The following is a 16,627-nucleotide window of genomic DNA, read 5'->3' as shown; positions in this document are numbered from 1 at the left end:
TCCCTGCCATGCCTCTGAGCCTTCAGAACATCTCCCTCAAGCACTTGGGAACTGAAATCCAGTAAGTGCCATGACTTAAGGGGCTGGCTGAGCTCCCTGCTACGCATCTCTGCAGAGCTTCACCTCGTGCTCCTCTCCTGCAGGAGAGTAGTACTGGGAAGGAGTTATGGATTTATTTTTAATTAAACATGTTTCATGTTTAAAAGTCACACTGGTTATTCTGATCAGAAAAGTATTACATGTTCCTTGTAGGAAATTAAAAATCTCTAGAAAGAAATGAATTAAAACTTACCATAATCCAGACAAACTGTCTTAGAAATTGGTATAGCTCTTTCCTCTATATTTTCTTCATACAGCAAGCAGTACCTTGGTTCATGAACTTAATTTGTTCTACAATTTTGGGAAAGATTGTGTTTTTGTGTTTTTGTGGGGAAATAGGGCCACATTTGTGTTTTTGTGGGGAAATAGGGCTACAGTTGTGTTTGTCACCTAATACAGAGTTTACAAACCAAAAGAAAATTTTGCCAAGTGCTTATGTTTGCAAACCAAACTGTTTGCAAACAAAAGTGTTTGTGAACCAAGATACCATTGCACATGTATGCAAAACTGAGATCATACTGGATGGGATGGGATGGGATGGGATGGGATGGGATGGGATGGGATGGGATGGGATGGGATGGGATGGGATGGGATGCGATGGGATGCGATGGGATGCGATGGGATGCGATGGGATGCGATGGGATGCGATGGGATGCGATGAGATGCGATGGGATGGGATGGAATGCGATGGGATGGGATGGGATGCGATGGGATGCAATGGGATGCGATGGGATGTGATGGGATGGGATGGGATGATTTCACAAATGTCTACATACATCAAGCACATCAAATTATTCACTTTTCACTATGTGCAACTGACTGTATGTCAACTGCTATATATATATGTATGTAGTTTCCCATTGTCAGGGTTTGTCTTAGATAGTATATTGAAAAGAACCATATGGCCTTGCCCTTGAAGCCAAACTGCCTAAGCTTGGACACTGTCATAGTTAAGGGCTGTGGTACCCTTGACAAGTTGCTTGCTTCTCTGTGCTTTACTTACCTTGTTTGTGAATATAAGTACAGCTGTGCTTGCCTGATTAGGTTAGATAGGGGCTAACTGGGTGAATACTTTAGAACTATACTTGACAATCACAAATATGTAATAATACTGGCTGTGGATACCATTGTTGTTTTTTCCAGTTAAGAGAATGGAAATCTTTAGGAATTCAAGCTGTACCCAGTACTGATCCTGTTTGGGTGTTTATTTGCTATGTGGATTTTGGATGAACTGGGACCTCTTAGAAAGCAAAATAGATTGCTGACTAGACTACAGTTAGGAATCATTGGCTGTGGATGATTCAAGCACAGGATATCCCTCTACTGGCTTTGGTAATTTAGGTGACAAGGAAGGTGGTCATGGCTTTCCCAGAAAATAAGCAGGTTTTAGAGAGAAGGTGATAGTCCTTTGGGGCCTGCTACCCCACTGAGAGTTGGATGGAGAGGCGTAGAGCCCAGGAGAGAGAACTGAGCTGGAGGGTGAGTGTGGGCCATGGTTGAGTCCCCCAGAGGGGCAAGGAGGACCATGGCACCAAGGCGGAGCTCATGGGAACTGGGTACGTGGAGAAGGAGCTGGTGGGAAGAGGAGGCCGGGAGAAGCTCAGCCATCTGTCCAGCAAGTACACAGGGTGGACTCACCAGGAATAAGCTGGTTCATGCATGGCAGAGGCCACAGCCACAGAAGTGGAACAGAGAACATGCAGAGACCAAGAAAGGAAGGAAGTTTCAAAGCATCTCTGTATCACTTCCCTCCTGTCACTTGTGATAGCCAGAAGAAGTGAGGCAACATCATTAAGAAAGGTGACCTGAGCTGCTGCAAGCCCTAGAGAGCATGGGAGTCTACAGCTGCCCCTGTTCCCTGCACTCCTTCACCTCCCAGTCGTGGCACTTGCTGTTTTGCTACCCTGAGGACAGATCATCCTCAGGGAAGGCATAGGGAACCTCCTGAGCGCTGTGCTAGATGCTTCATGCCATCTTTGAGGTGTCAGAACACATCTGTGAAGGGCGGTTATCATGTGGTCAGGCTCTCAAGCCATAGGTAGGTACCTACTTCTAATGATTAGTCCTACTACTAGCAGTGCTATGGTTTGTTTACTTAGCTTCTCAGAATCTCAGTTCTGCTCTCTGGCATTTGGAGCTAACAAAAATACTTCACTGAGTAGTTGTGAAGATGAAATGAGTAGAGCGCATTATATTGTAGTGTGTAGCTTAGATGGTGGCCCAGGCAAAGGCCCTTCCAGCGTCTGTTGCAAATGAGGAAGCTGAGGCTGAGGGAACCACTGAGTTGCCAATGTTATCCCTTCCAAACATGTCTTTATGACAGTCACCTCTGTGCTGGCCAGGTCTTTTGGAATTAAGCTAACCCTGCTCAGAAAAATGGTCTCTGAAATTATCAAGTAAAGATGATGATAAATTTGTAACAGAGATGTCGCTTCCAAGCACAGCGAAGGTAATTTGGACTGTGTCACACCTCCATATCCCAGAGGACACAGCTGTGTGCCAGGGCTTACAAGGCATTTTGCTGCACTGAAGTTGGGGTTTCGAAGCCCTCCACCCTCCAGGGATGACTGGCCATGAGCCCAAGTACATATTGAGAAGCTACAGCTCCTGGGAAGGGAGAAGTGTGAGCAGCAGTGACAGCCACCCTGCCCAGCCAGTGCCTCTGGTATATGTATGGGTTCCTCTATAATGCAAGAAGCTGTGGTTTGTGAAATTGTGTAACAAGCTCAGCACAGGATTAGGACAAAATGATGCTCAGTAGCAGGATGTGGTGATCCATGCTTATAATAACAGCATTTCAGAAACTGCAGCTGGAGGATCATTGCGAGTTTGAGACCAGCTTGGGCTATATAGGGAGTTCACTGCTAACCTGGAATACACAGTGAGACCCCATCTCAAAAAAGAAAAGGTACTCAGTAAATAGTAAATACTAATGCCCATCATGCTCAGTGTCGTTTTTCCTAACACACCCACCATTCCTTTATTTTTAGACAGGAAAAGTAAGAACTAAGACAGGAAAGTGACTAGTCCAATGTTTCAGAAGTTTTTTATAATAGGACCATAGTAGTAACAAAACAAATTCCAAAGCTGGCACTAGGAGTACTGAATTTTTATTGTTTCTCTACTCTTAATTTAACTGATGAATTTTCCCTTCCATCAATCCATAAAAATATAATCTCATTCTTTTCTTGTTATATACTCAGCTTGACCAAAACACCTAGATTATTTAAAAACCAAGTTTCAGGTCAAATAGTTTTTCTTTGAAAAGACAGACAAAAATTGACTTATTTATTTAGAGAACTCTAGATGAGTTTTTTTTAAAAAAAGAAAAAAATGCAGATTACTAAAATCAAACAAAAGAAGAGGCATAGTGACCACCCTTACAGAAATAAAAAGGACTGCAAGGGACTGTTTTTAACAACTATGTAACAAAGAATTTGATAATTTACATGAAATGAACAAGTTCCTAGAAAGACACAAATTACTGGAACTGACTCAAAAAGAAAAAGGAAATCAGAATAAATCTAGTAAATAGTAAAGAAATTGAATTAACAATTAGAAACCTTAGGGCCATGGGTTTCACGGGTAAATTTTCCCAAAAGGAGAGGGGGAAGGGCTGTGCTCTCACAGAGGTGTAGGGAAGAAGCGAATATTCGCTGAACATCCATCTAACCTAAGCATTCGTCTTCACTTTTACTCTCACTTGAGTTTCATGTCCCTTTTTTATATTTAGTCCTTGGGGATGTCCCTTCTTTTGCTGAAACTTCAGCTAGGTGTCCTTAAACTATGCCTGTATTTATCCAGCATCTAAGAGTTTGTGGAATATTTGTCCATCCTATTGCTGCAGGTAGTATCATAAATAAAGATAATGTAACAAAGCTTGGGCTTCAACACAGGCCTTAAGACTTTCATATCCCCTCTTTGGATCATGCTACTGATGCCCTTAAGTAAGTGCCTTCCTAAGTGTAGTATGTTTCAAACTGTTGATCATGACTACAATACAAAATATGCTTTTTGTTACAGCTCAGTATACATATATCTAACTCAGAAAACATTCACCCTGGCTAGGTGAAATGCACACTGATACTTTCTGGGCTCTTTTTTTTTTGAGACAGGGTCTCACTGTGTAGTTCAGACTAGCCTTGAAATCACTCTGTAGCCTAAGTGACCTCAAACTCATGAAGATCCTTCTGCCTTGGGCTCCCCATTACTTGGAATGCAGGCATGTACCACCACACCCAGCTCTCTGCTTATCTTTCAAGTGTTGATAATGACACTGAACAAATTTTATGATCCTCCCTGTGGACTATAGTCTGCTGTCTGAAGCAACTGACCTAGTCAATTCCTTTGTTTTTCTCTCTCGTGCTATCTTTGCATAATACATGTGATTTTATATCTTTGCAAGGGAAAATAAACTCAGTTGAGCTGTCTTTCCATCTGGCCCACTCTGAGTTTTTCTGTAGTGTGTACTCTCAAGCCACCTCTGGTGCTACTTAGTTACTTGCTATATTGAGCCTGCTTTCTGGGCACACCTACTCCAGTGCTACTCAACGTAGTTCTTGAAATGATACCATGAGGCTTAGCCTATGTAAGTGGTTAAACAAGGAGTAGCATGAGGTACAGTAGGCTCCTTGGGAGCTGAGGCTGCAGAGGACCGAGTGGGGCAAGAGAGCAAAGGGAGGAAGATGCCACAAGATATTTGTAACATACCTCAGTGGAACTGAGAGCACTGATAGTTTTAGAGCCAGTAGTTACAAGGTCAGATGGAGGTTATAGGAGCTGCAGTTTACCTTGTCTATTCAATATTTGTTCAACATATGTGTGAAATATCCCTGCATCGGGCACTGTTCTAAGCATCTGCCAATGAATGGACTTTCAGCAGCAGGAGTGGGGGATGGATGAGTCAAGCTCAGGACAGCAACAGAGAGTGTGTGGAAAGGGCTAAGAGAGAAAGAAAAAGGCCTGGGGGCCCAGAGAAGCTTGTGTTTTCAGATGCATCGTGCTAATTCCTGGGGCATCCCACTGAAGTGAGCCCTGAGCTCCAGCAGGGAGAGCAGAGGGGCTGTCAGCTCACATGCCACACTTCTCCTTTCAGAAACACCATGCACACTATCCGTGGCAACAAGCACACCCCGGGAACCGGCCTTGGATATCTGGTGGAAGAGGCTACACAGAGTGGGGAGCAGACCCCAACACCTGACTCCAGCACCCCAGGTGAGCTTTTGATCAGGTCTGAGTGGCTGTCAGAGAGCAAGCCCCTGGACCAGAATGAGTGCCTTCTCTCTTCCCTACCAGCCAGTGTGTGTGTGTGTGTGTGTGTGTGTGTGTGTGTGTGTGTGGTGGGCTGTTAGTCTCCTGCTGCTGCTGCTGCTGCTGTAACAAAATTCTGTGGGTAGCTGTGTGCCTGAAATAGTAGACATTTATTTCTCACAGTCATATGAAGACAGAGCAGGCCAGGATTATGTGCTGGTTCCACGTCTGGTAGGGGCCCTCTTCCAGTCTCAGCTCACGTGGCTGAGAGAGCTCTGATCCCGTCCTCTTCTTCTGCTCCATCCCCTAAGCTCTCACCATCTAATACTGTCACACTTGGGGTTAGGACTTCAACACAGGAATGTTGTTGGGGTTCCCACAAACACTGAGTTCACAGTGGGTGTCAGAGGTGAAATACACTATGTGATTTCTGGGTTTCTAGAGGTTAAGGAGCAATTTTTTTTTAATTGTGACAAAATTTACAATTTTACCACTTTTAGGTATGTAGCGTGGTAGCATTAAGCTGTGCAGTGATCACCCCCATCAAGCTCCAGAACTGTTTCATCTCCCAAACTGAGCATCTTAGTAGTAGTTCTTGAAGTAATAAAGACAAAAATATTGTTCTCATCTCTTTCATTTCTCTTTATTTTTTAATTTACAAAGGAAAGGGTATAAAAATGCCTTCCAGAGGTAATTAGGTCAACAGAGCATTTTATTGTTTCTGTCTTAAAATGTTAACGACCCACACTATCAGAGTAGCTTCCTAAAGACTGGCATTACCCTTAGGACATATTTCACTTTAGAAGTATTAGGGGAAAACTGGCTAAGGCAGCACCTAGAGTCTCCTTATGACCACCTGAGTACCCCTCTGGAGAATCAGCCCCTCAGGAGGGCTCTGAGATCACAGTGGAATGTATCAAAATAATAATAATAATACCACTTTTATGGCAGTCACTTTGTGTGCCAACTACTTAAGCACTTTTTTTAGTAACAGTTTTATTAAAACATAAAAAGAAACTGTATAACTCACACATTTAAACTGTGCAATCTTACAGATTTCAGTATGCCACAGAGCTGTGTAGACATCACTAATCAACTGGGGCTGGGGAGATAGCTGAGCTGCATAAGCACCTGCCTGGCAAGTGCAAGGTCTTGAGTTCAATCCCTAGTGCTGGGAAAAAAAAAAAAGGATATTTGTATGGCTTCTGAAAGAAGCCTTATAGCTGATAGCCATCAGCCCCAGTCACCACCTCCCTACAGCTGATAGCAGCTGCTGATCTGCTGTCTTCCTGGATGTGCCTTCTGCAGTGTTTCCTGTGTGAGGACTCTGTGACATGTGCTCCTTTGTGACTGATGCCTTTCAATTAGCGGGATAGTTTCAGGTTCCATCCATGAATGTGCTAAGCACTTAACCCACAGTGACCTGCATAATGCTTACAGCAAATGGCACTGTAGACCCTGCTGTTTTCCATGGTTGATAAATGAGGAAACTAAGGCATGGAGAAGTGGATTGACTTGCTCATGGCCGCATTGTGAATGACAAACCAGACTTCAAGTGGAGCCTTCCGGCCCCTTCCCGCTCCCTGAAGTCAGTGATTTTTCAGACTACAGATGGTACTGACTCACAATGACTCAACCATTATAAAGTTTGTATCTTTGCAACAGTGCAAAAGCCATGTGAATTCAGTGGAAACTTGACCATGAATTTCAGGGTTTTTTTTCTGGTGCCAGAGGTCAAATCCAGGGCTTTCTGTATGCTACAGAAGTGCTCCACCGCTGAGCTGCATCTCCAGCCAATGAATTCTGAATCAGGATGGCTTCTCAGGCTTGCAAAGTTTACAGCACTCTCTCTGGATGTCAGGCAGTAGCAGCAAGCGCTAGCTCCCAGTCAGTCATAAGGTCATGAGGTAAACAATAGACCCTCTCCAGTGCACTGTGGGGCCAAGCTAGGACACTTGTTAGGTGAACTGAACTGCATGCTTTTTCCATTTATGCTATTTGCAACTTGAAATGAGTTTATCAGGAAATAATCCTGTCATAAGTTCGGGAGCATTTGTACATCTTTACTGCCATGACACCTGTGTTCTATTCCCAGCACACACTAAGTCTAATATACAAAGCAAGCAGAAGCAGAGTTGAATGGATATAGCAGTCTGGCCCTCTGTCCTCCTCTTGCCCCACTCCACCCTCTATCAGCTCTGAACCAGTCCCACCAAATCCTAATGCACTGGTTGAAAACCACTATCTCAGGCCTTGCTTTCCTCAGATATAAAATTAGCACGTGGCCCCTCCCCTGCCTGTCCTCAGGGTTGGTGGACAGGCCTCTGTTCTGAGCACCGCAGGGTTTCTCCCTTGGATCCTATAACAGTAAAAAGGACGAAGCACTGTATTTTTCTGAGTACAGCCCCCTTTGTACCTGGTGCGGCTGGATTTCTCACAGGCCTGGAACAAGGTTACTAAGACCAAGAGCGATGGGGTTCTGTTACCTACAGAAGTCATTCATTATCTGTTCCCCCAGCCTGGTCTCCAGAAGGAAGACATTTAAGTCATCCATCCCTTCTTTTAAGCCCTGCCTCTCCCCTGGCCTCGGATCCCCTCACATCTTTTTCTTGGTCACCTTTCATACCTAAGTACCAGAAGGATGGCAGGTAGGTTACTGAAGTACCTGTTGGGAAAAATAAATGAGTCATTTGGGCTAGGAAGTTTAGATAGAATCAAGATAAGATGCTAGAGAGTATCTGAAAGTGGGAAGCGAGTCAGGTGTGGTGACAGTGCAAGCCTGAATACCAGAATTCTGGAAGGCTGAAGCAAGAGGTGAGTTTGAGCCCATCCTAGGAAACTTAGTGATTTAGGGACATTCTATCTTAAAATAAGAAATTAGAAAAGGACTGGAAAATGATGTAACCCTATACAGAGGCCCTGGGTTCAATCCTAGTTGGGGGTGGGGGGACTGGGCAGCAAATTAGCTCGAAGTTTCTCAGCAGCCAAGGCAAAGAAGGGAAATGCAAGTGGCTAGATTATTTCCAATGTCCATAAGATTAATCACATATTTTCTTAGATAAAGCAATTTTTTTTCTGGCATGCAAGAGGACTGAGGGGCATTTCTCTGCTGGAGCTTTTTAATAGGTGTGATGTGTCATGTATGAGTGCATGTCTCCATGTCCCTTGACCAAACATGCAGGCCATGGAATGTCCTTGATGCAGCTTACTGGCAGAGTCCTAGAACATAGACCAGGAACAAGGGAGCACATGCTGGCCCAGGGGAGTGATTCTCTAACATTGAATTTAAGAATACAGTTTAGTAACTAGAAGACAGTGCTTGGCAAATGTTTTCTGTATAGAACCAGATGTGTTTCGTTGAGGCTTGTGACCATGGGCTGCAGGTATGCAGCTCTGTCTTTGTGAAGTGAAAGCAGCCAAGACCTTTGGTCACCATATGTGATCACATGGGTATGACTATGTTCCAGTAAAACTTTACTTACACAGAGCAGGCTATGGACTAGCTCTGCTGTGTCAACTATAGGCTGCCACTGCCTGCTCTGGAAGAAATAAAAGGATCATGAAGCTTCAAGGCAATCGACTGAAAGAAATACGGTTTCCTAAATTAGCTGGTAGTAAAAACCTAATGAAAACAGACATGGTGGCACATACCTGAAATCCCAGCACTCTGGGATGCTGAGGCAGGAGTCCAGCTAAAGCAGTTTAGCAAGACCTCATCTCAAAAAATAAAAAATGCAGGGAATGTAGCTCTGAGTGAAAGCTTTGGCTACCTACTTAATTAATTCAAATCAAGAGTTTGAGCTGTTGCCTGGGGCTAGAATGCAGAATACTGATAATGCAGTCTGTGCTCCCAGCAACAAACATATTTGCTTTGAAAAATCATTCATCAAATAGAAACAGGATCCTGCAGTGAAAAATAAAACACCTTTTCAGGGCTGGTGCAGGAAGAGCCAGCATCCATAAAACCCAGCAGGGTGGGAGGAGATATCCCTCCAGGTCAGGTGTTGACCTGTGGGTCAAGGCAGTTTAGGCCACTGGTTGAATGACTCAACCAGCATGGTGTGGATAGTCCAATGCACCTCAAGGTAGGTGTCAGTATCAGCTAGGAACTCTGTAGAAGTGCCAACTCCGAAACCACCCCAAGGAGTGGGGCCCAACCATCTGCATGTTAGGTCCCCCAGGTGCTTTGGAAACAGGCTTCTTTGAAAACCACTGCGTTGATTCTAAGCTCAATGTCTCTCCTCTTAAGCAGGGAAGGAACCAGCAGATTCTCCAAAGCCTGCACCCAAGTCCTCTCTGCCTGCCAGTCTCCCACAGAAGACCAAGTCTCAGAGCAATACCTTCCCATTCTTTTCTGAAGGGCTGGTGCGTAATAGGACAGCTCAAGAGAAGGTGGTAGCCTTGGAGCAGCAGGTGCTGGTGCTTACCAAAGAGTTGAAGTCTCAGAAGGTGAGCACTGGCCTCTCCCTCGGGTCTCTAGTTCCCAAGGTGCCCCAGAGGCATGGAGCCTTACACATAGCTCTGTGTGATATACCAGCCTAACTGACTCAGGCTGGTCTATAGTTGTTGAACAACCCATTGCAGGAGATTGGAAATGTGCTATTGATTGCTCAGGAACATGTTCAAACTATGTGACAAAAGGCTGTCAAGGGCAGGGGTCTCTGGAAAACTACTTTAATAACTGTCTCCTGAGTCCCTCCTGCAAAGAGGGTGGTCTAGACTACCACCAAAGAGGCAATATTTACAGGAGGGATCTAGATGCAGGGTCTTGGGAGCAGTCGCTGATGGAAGTGGGAGATCTTGAGCCTGGCCTGGCAGCTGATTACTTGGTGTAGATATCTAAAGGACTCACAGAAAGTTGGCAGGGTGTGGCCCCAGTATAGAACCAAAACAACAGTGGTGGATTGGGGGATTTAGATTTGATAGTGAGCTTATTTTAAAGTGAGTTTACTTATAAAGTGAGTTTACAAAAGTGCTGCATGGTCATTGTGGAAAACAGATCTCACACACCAAGAGATGTTAAAATTATTCAAAAATCCTATAACCCAGACAATAAAGTGTGCTTAAATCCAGAGATCATGTGGCAGAGATGCAGGAGGGTTGTAGTACTGAACAGAACCCTCTGCTGAGTACAGTAAGAATGACAAAGGTAGCACAGTTGTCACCATAAACCCTAAGTATAGGGCTGAGGGCAGGGGTCAGGGCAGGTTCCACTGAGGACCTGGGTCCTCTAAGAAGAAGGCTTCAGTTTTGGTTATACTGAGTCCTTTTCTGCTTCCTTCCCTAGCCTCAGAATCAGGGGACTCAGGGTGGGGAAGTGGGTAGGTGTGTGTTCTGTTTACTACTGAATCTTCTCCCCCCTTATATATTTTTCTCGTCCTTTCCCCTGTTTTTGGAGAAGGCAATCCAAGAAAATGTTCCCTCCAGCTACTTGGTTTTGGCCCTTCTCAGGTTTTCCTGCCACTGTGAGCTAATCTTAGGGGAAGCAACAGGCTTTATTCTTGTTAGGGCTGGGGTTATAGTTAATGGAGCAGCAAGTGATTAGAGGGGACTCTTTAGTGTTCACCAACTGTTCCCTAAGGGCCTGTTATGCACATACAGTATTGTAGGTGCCGGGACAAGACAGAGGGCCAAGTACACAGGCCAATGCTGTAGGACTCACATATCATAGCAGAGATAGGCACTGAGCAAAGCGAAACCTAAACATGTGGTTACAAATTGCAATGGCCATACTATAGATAGCTCCCATGCGTTCAGGGGAAAGATCAGGAAAAGTCGTTCCAGCCTTTAGAAATCTGGATTTAAAGAAAATAGGTAATTCCCAGTAAACCAAGACTGTGTCCTAGGGTAGAGGAGGGAAGAAAGAGCCCTGTGGTTTAACCTTTGATTTGGGGGCAAAGGAGGCTTGGGGACTCTCCCAGTCTCACATATACACTGCCATCTAGTGCACTATTCCAAGCACAGACTTCATGACAGATAGCACAGACCCAGATTCTGGTTGGTACAGGTCTCACACCCTCTCTAGCCTGTTTTCTCTTGTGTAAAGGGAGGTATAACCATGTTTTTGGGGGAGACCCATATCTAACACCCCTAGCTGCCCAGCACATTTGGGCTATTACCCTGACTTCATAGCCCTCAGTGCTAATTCTTTCCTACCTTTGGAGGGGCAACTTGTCCCCCTGAGTGGCTCTGAGAAACCGGTGAAGTATTGTAGGAAGCGTGCTCAGGAGGCCTTAGCAGTGAAACCGGAAGCCCAGGTCTTCATTCACTTTCCCACACCCCAGCTGTGAGGTTGCATCTGTATCCTCGATGCCAAACCCAGAGGGGAAGGATGGAGGAGACAGGCTCTTGGTCTTGAGGTGAGGCAGAAAAAGGCTGGGCAGAGGAGTCCACTCACCATCTGGCTGTCTGGTGGTGCTCCAGCACTAGATGGGCCAAGTGTGGAATGACTCATCTACAACTCTCAGAGACCAGTTCATTAGTGAGAAAACAGCCACTGTGCTTCCTTGGGCCACACCTGCAAGGTTCTTTCCTATATCTTTTTGCTATGTACCTCTCACTTCAGGAAGGAAATGCAACAGGAGTCTTGTCCTGGACTGGCCAGCCAGGTGATCATTGCCAGTGACTTTAGTGACTGTAAGAATTAGCATCTCAAACTCAGTTGCTCTCTGCTCTCAGGGACATCCCTATCCAGTGGGGAAGAGAAGATATAAATGCAGTAACTACACAGTGTTAGTGTTTTCTGTGTGTTTTCTCTAGTTCTTAGGACATAGTTATAGGAAGGGGACATCGAGGGTCTAAGAGCTTCTGTCAGGGCTCATGGAAGCTGAGCTAGGATTCAGACTCAAGAGTGTGTACCCCCAAAGCTTCTGACGTCTTACCATGCCACACAGAGGGGCTCAGAGAAGCTGGGTGATGCCTGATGTTATGCATCTGGGAAGAACCAGGGCTGGACATGGGTCTCCTTTTCCTTGTCCACCATTACCAGGGCACTCCTCACAGCCTGGCTGCCTCTGATCCATGGTCTGTGACGCAGTGTCAGACCTAAGCACCAAGACTGCTTTTTGAGAAACACGACTGAACTCCCTGTGCTCTCTGGTGTCCTGTTGAACCTCCATGGTAACTCTGATACCCATTAAGCCATTCTATCCCAGCACTGCAGCGTTGACCCCACAGGAGATTTGGACTCCAGGAGGTAGCACCAGATGGCTGGTTGGCCAGGTGACTTAGGCCTTCTAAGCTGACAGACTGCACCCAGCCTGAAGGCTGTCTGCTCTGGCAGATGGCAGGCTCCTGTCTGGTGGTGGTGGCCATCTGTTGGCTGCCAGGAAAGTTGAACCCTTGGGGATCCTGCCTGGGGCCCTCTGGAGCTGTCTTAACTCATTCAGGATTACTTGGTAAAGGCATATAATTTGTTAGAAATGTTACATGGACAATATGTGGCCCCTTCCTTGTATCTCCAACCAGAGACTTCAGAGTATACCTCCAAACACACACATGCAGTGTGGGCCCTGACACCACGGAGAAGGTATTGGAAGGTCCCTTGGCTGTCAAGCTTGGCAGGGGCACTCCTGGAACATTTTCTCTTTCACCTTGGAGGCGACTGTACAAGATTAGGGGTCTCTATTTCCATAATAATAATGAGAAAGCTGGGGGCTGGTGAGATGGCTCAGTGGTCTAAAGCACCTACTTAGAAGAAGCTAAGCTAAGCAAAGCATAGGGACCGTGGTTCAATCCCCCAGCACCACATGCCAGCCAGCCCCCGCCCCCTGGTGGGCTGAGCTGGTGACACACACACAAAATAAATAAATAAATAAATATTTTTTAAAATTTAAAAAAATAATAATAATAATGAGAAAGCTGAACTCACTGAAGTAACCAGTCTGAGGCCAGCTTTGTTAGGTTTACCTTCATGGATCTGGAATGGAGATTATGTTAGTCCATTTTTGTTGTTATGATGAAATATATGAGACAGGCTACCTATAAAGGAGAGCTCTATGTTGGCACACAGTTTTGGAAGGTTAAGGTGTCACAATTGGGGATGGCCTTCTTGCTGGCAGAGTAGTCAGAGCAGCCATATAGGGCATCACTCAGTGAGAGACAGGGAATATGTGAATATGCCTATGTGTCACATCTGTTCTCTCTCTCTCTCATTCATTCTCTCTCCTCTCTCTCTCTCTCTCTCTCTCTCTCTCTCTCTCTCTCTCTCTCTCTCTCTCTCTCTTTCTCTCTTCATCTCTCTGTTATAAAACCACCAGGATTCAATCACAGAATCTCTACCCTAATGACCTTACCTAATCTGAATCACCTCCAAAAGGCCATACAAAGTCAGGTTGAATTCTACCCTCTTAATACATCACAGTGAATATCAAATTTTAGTGCATAAGCCCCTGGGAGATACTTAAACTCTGACCAGATCCCAGCAGGTCTGAGGGCTGAGTAATTCTGAGGTCTGCATAGTTCCGTAGCCAGTAATCCTTTACCTGACCTCTTCTGAACCCACTTAGCTTAATTTTAGTGACATGAAACAGCAGTACTTTTTGCTGTACAACAAAGGATTGTTTTTTAAAAGATGACATTAGCTTTTAAATTATAAATAAAATGACAACTTATCACCTAAAATATGAGATGAACAAAATAATAATTATATTGAAAAGTATTAAGAGTATCACTTGATCAGCTTTTCTGATTTTTAGGATTAGTCCCAAGGCTTTAACTCCTTTTCCAACAATCTCTAACCTCCTGTCATGACATCAGCAAACATCCCTGAGTCCTAACAAAAATAGCTTCTTAATAGCTGATAGTTTTTTTGAGCCTTGGCTAATAAAAATAAGAGTATATCTTTTATATGTATTTTAAAGATCTCTAAGACTATCTAAGATTAATGTTTATTCTTTCTAAGAGGTAGTCGTATATTCATGTAGTCAAAAAAGTTGTACAAAAAACATGAATTTTTAGGGCAATAAAAAGTAATATAGTTACTGTCATTTTTTAAAAACATTTGTTCAGTATGGATTGTTGTACTGATTTTAATTTTTTGTTACATTACTACATAGTGAGACCCTGTCTCAAAACAATTTGTAATGCTCATCTGTTTACTACAGTTTTGGTAACAATCCCATTTTGTATTGTGATTTAAAAGTATATAACAGCAGCTAGGGAGGTAGGTTAAAGGTCTCAGCACCTACCTGGGTTCGATCCCTGGTACCACATGCTGTGCTGGCCCTGAAACCCCAGGACAACGTGCTGGCCCCTGGAACCAAGCACAGTGGTGCATGCCTGTAATCCTAGCATTGGGGAAACTGAGACAAAAGGATTAATCACTACGAGTCTGAGCTGTATACCAAATAAATAAATAAATAAACAAACAAATGATTTTTAAGATAAAACAAAATATAAAAACATAACAGGGCCAGGGATGTGGCTCAGTGGTAGCATTTGTCTAGCAGTACAAGGTCCTGGTTTCAATCTCTAGGGCCACTGAAATATACATATAATATATATATAATCATTTTACATCTATACAGTGATATTAAATATATTTACATTGTTACACAGTTGCTCTCCAGAACATTTTCATCTTGCAAGCTAAAACCCTGAATCCATTAATAATTTTCCACTTGGCACTCCCATTAACTCAACTGCCTGTAACCACCATTCTGTTCTATATCTCTGTACAATAGAAACTGGTTTCCTCAAACAATGGAAACTGAGTATCATTTTATAGGTGGATTATTTCATTTGGTATATATCACCCTCATCCATACTGTAGCAAATGTCAGAATTTCCTTCTTTTTAAGGTGAATAATATTTCCTGGTTTGCATACACCACATTTTATTTACTCATTGACCCACCAGTGCACACATGAGTTGTTCCTGTCTGTTGGGTGTCTTGCGCAATGCTGCTGTGTTCAAGGGTTATTCCTATTTTTGAAAGAAACATTTTACCCCACAACCTGTGAACCACACAACATGGAGAAGCAAGAGCCTCCTAGATCAGAGGGAGCCCTCTGTTGGAACGCACGGCGTCCTCCTTCCTGAGGCTTCCTTCTCCCCTGAGACAGCAAGATCTGTGGGTCAGAAGGTCCCTAGGACCTCATGGCCTCCAGGTTTCCTCCAGCCCTGACCCAGTTCCACTCCCCTCTTACAGGTCTGCCTGAGGTCCTTGCTTTCTCCCCTGGCTGTGCTTATTTGGTGCATGAATTCTGGTCTCAGATTTTGAGAGCCAGATTGAGGAAGGAGGAGACAGCAGATGGAATGAAATGAGCTTTTGATTCTAGCCTCCCAACTTTGGAGGAAATACTAGAGCAAGCCTGAACAGGGTGTGTGTGTATATCCTTTCACCAAGAAGTCACCCACTGTAATCTCCAAATCTCAGCTGAACAGGAAAATGGTCTAGCTGGCTGGTCATGGTGGAGCCACAGGAATGTTAATCTCTCTCCCCACAGAACCCTGGGAAACTGACTGCTTTCTGAACATTCCAGTCATTCTAGTTTGGTGTGTAGTCACTGTCCCCACCCCATTCTCTTGCCACACCCAAGGGCTCTTTTAGCTCTGACCTGACTCATTTCTCCAGATCTTTGTTCTACTGTCTTCAGCTTCCTTCAGGGGGAGCCAGACCAGCTTGGACTGTCCTCATACTTCACTGGTCTATTTAAACTGTTCTGCCATTTATAGGGGGCTCTGGTCTTCTGCCCACCTCTGTCCCAGGCAGAAGTTATTGCCCCTTTCCAGCTCTGTACCCCTGCTCTCCTGTCACCTCATAGGCTCTGAGGAGGTCCCCCAAAGAAGAGGTGGGTCTTCAACTCACTCTCCCCACCCCCACCCCCATCCCCACCCCACCCCCCCACCCCCATCGGGTAGATTTATCAGCATCTCATCCCCCAAAAAAAGAATTTCAGGACACATCAGTGGACATAATAGGCAGCTTCATTAGGCAGTTAAAGAAGTACACACTGAGCAGCTATTTTATGTTTGAGTGCTACCTATTTATTGAGCAGCTCTCTCTCATCTCTGTCTTCCCTCTTTTCTCCACCCTCAAATAAAGTGACTTCTCTTAGTTTATTTTTATTTATTTATTTATTTTGACATCAGTTATTTTTATTTTAAAGAAAAAAAAATAAAAACAATAGTACAAAATCTCAAAACAAGATTTTAGGAGAGTAACAATGGTTAGTACATTGTGTATTGTTACTGCCAAAGTAGTTTCTCATATTACAAGATATAGGCAAGAAATAATAAATAAACAACTTAAGTACAAACCTCTGTTGTTTTTTTA

At 44.3% G+C, this 16,627-nt stretch overlaps 1 protein-coding gene across 4 annotated transcripts in view; it reads left to right on the top strand.

Moving 5' to 3' along the window:
* The first annotated feature begins 6 nt into the window (after positions 1 to 6).
* Tbc1d2 (TBC1 domain family member 2) overlaps positions 7 to 16,627 on the top strand; it is a 44,722-nt gene continuing 28,101 nt past the window's right edge. For 2 of the 4 annotated variants that reach the window (XM_023705458.1, XM_023705460.1), the window contains exons 1-3: positions 7 to 61; positions 5,195 to 5,313; positions 9,602 to 9,798. In XM_023705458.1, coding sequence (XP_023561226.1) covers positions 9 to 61; positions 5,195 to 5,313; positions 9,602 to 9,798 — 369 coding nt within the window. In that variant the 5' untranslated portion in view covers positions 7 to 8. Of the gene's footprint in view, positions 62 to 5,194; positions 5,314 to 9,598; positions 9,799 to 16,627 lie in introns of all 4 variants that reach the window. The other 2 variants (XM_023705457.1, XM_023705459.1) reach the window with 1 other exon arrangement.

This window comes from Octodon degus, unplaced genomic scaffold (assembly GCF_000260255.1).
Source record: "Octodon degus isolate 3935 unplaced genomic scaffold, OctDeg1.0 scaffold00221, whole genome shotgun sequence".
Classification (NCBI taxonomy): Eukaryota; Metazoa; Chordata; class Mammalia; order Rodentia; family Octodontidae; genus Octodon; species Octodon degus.
The sequence above is the reverse complement of the archived record's forward strand: the minus strand, read 5'-3'. Positions and strand labels throughout refer to the sequence as shown.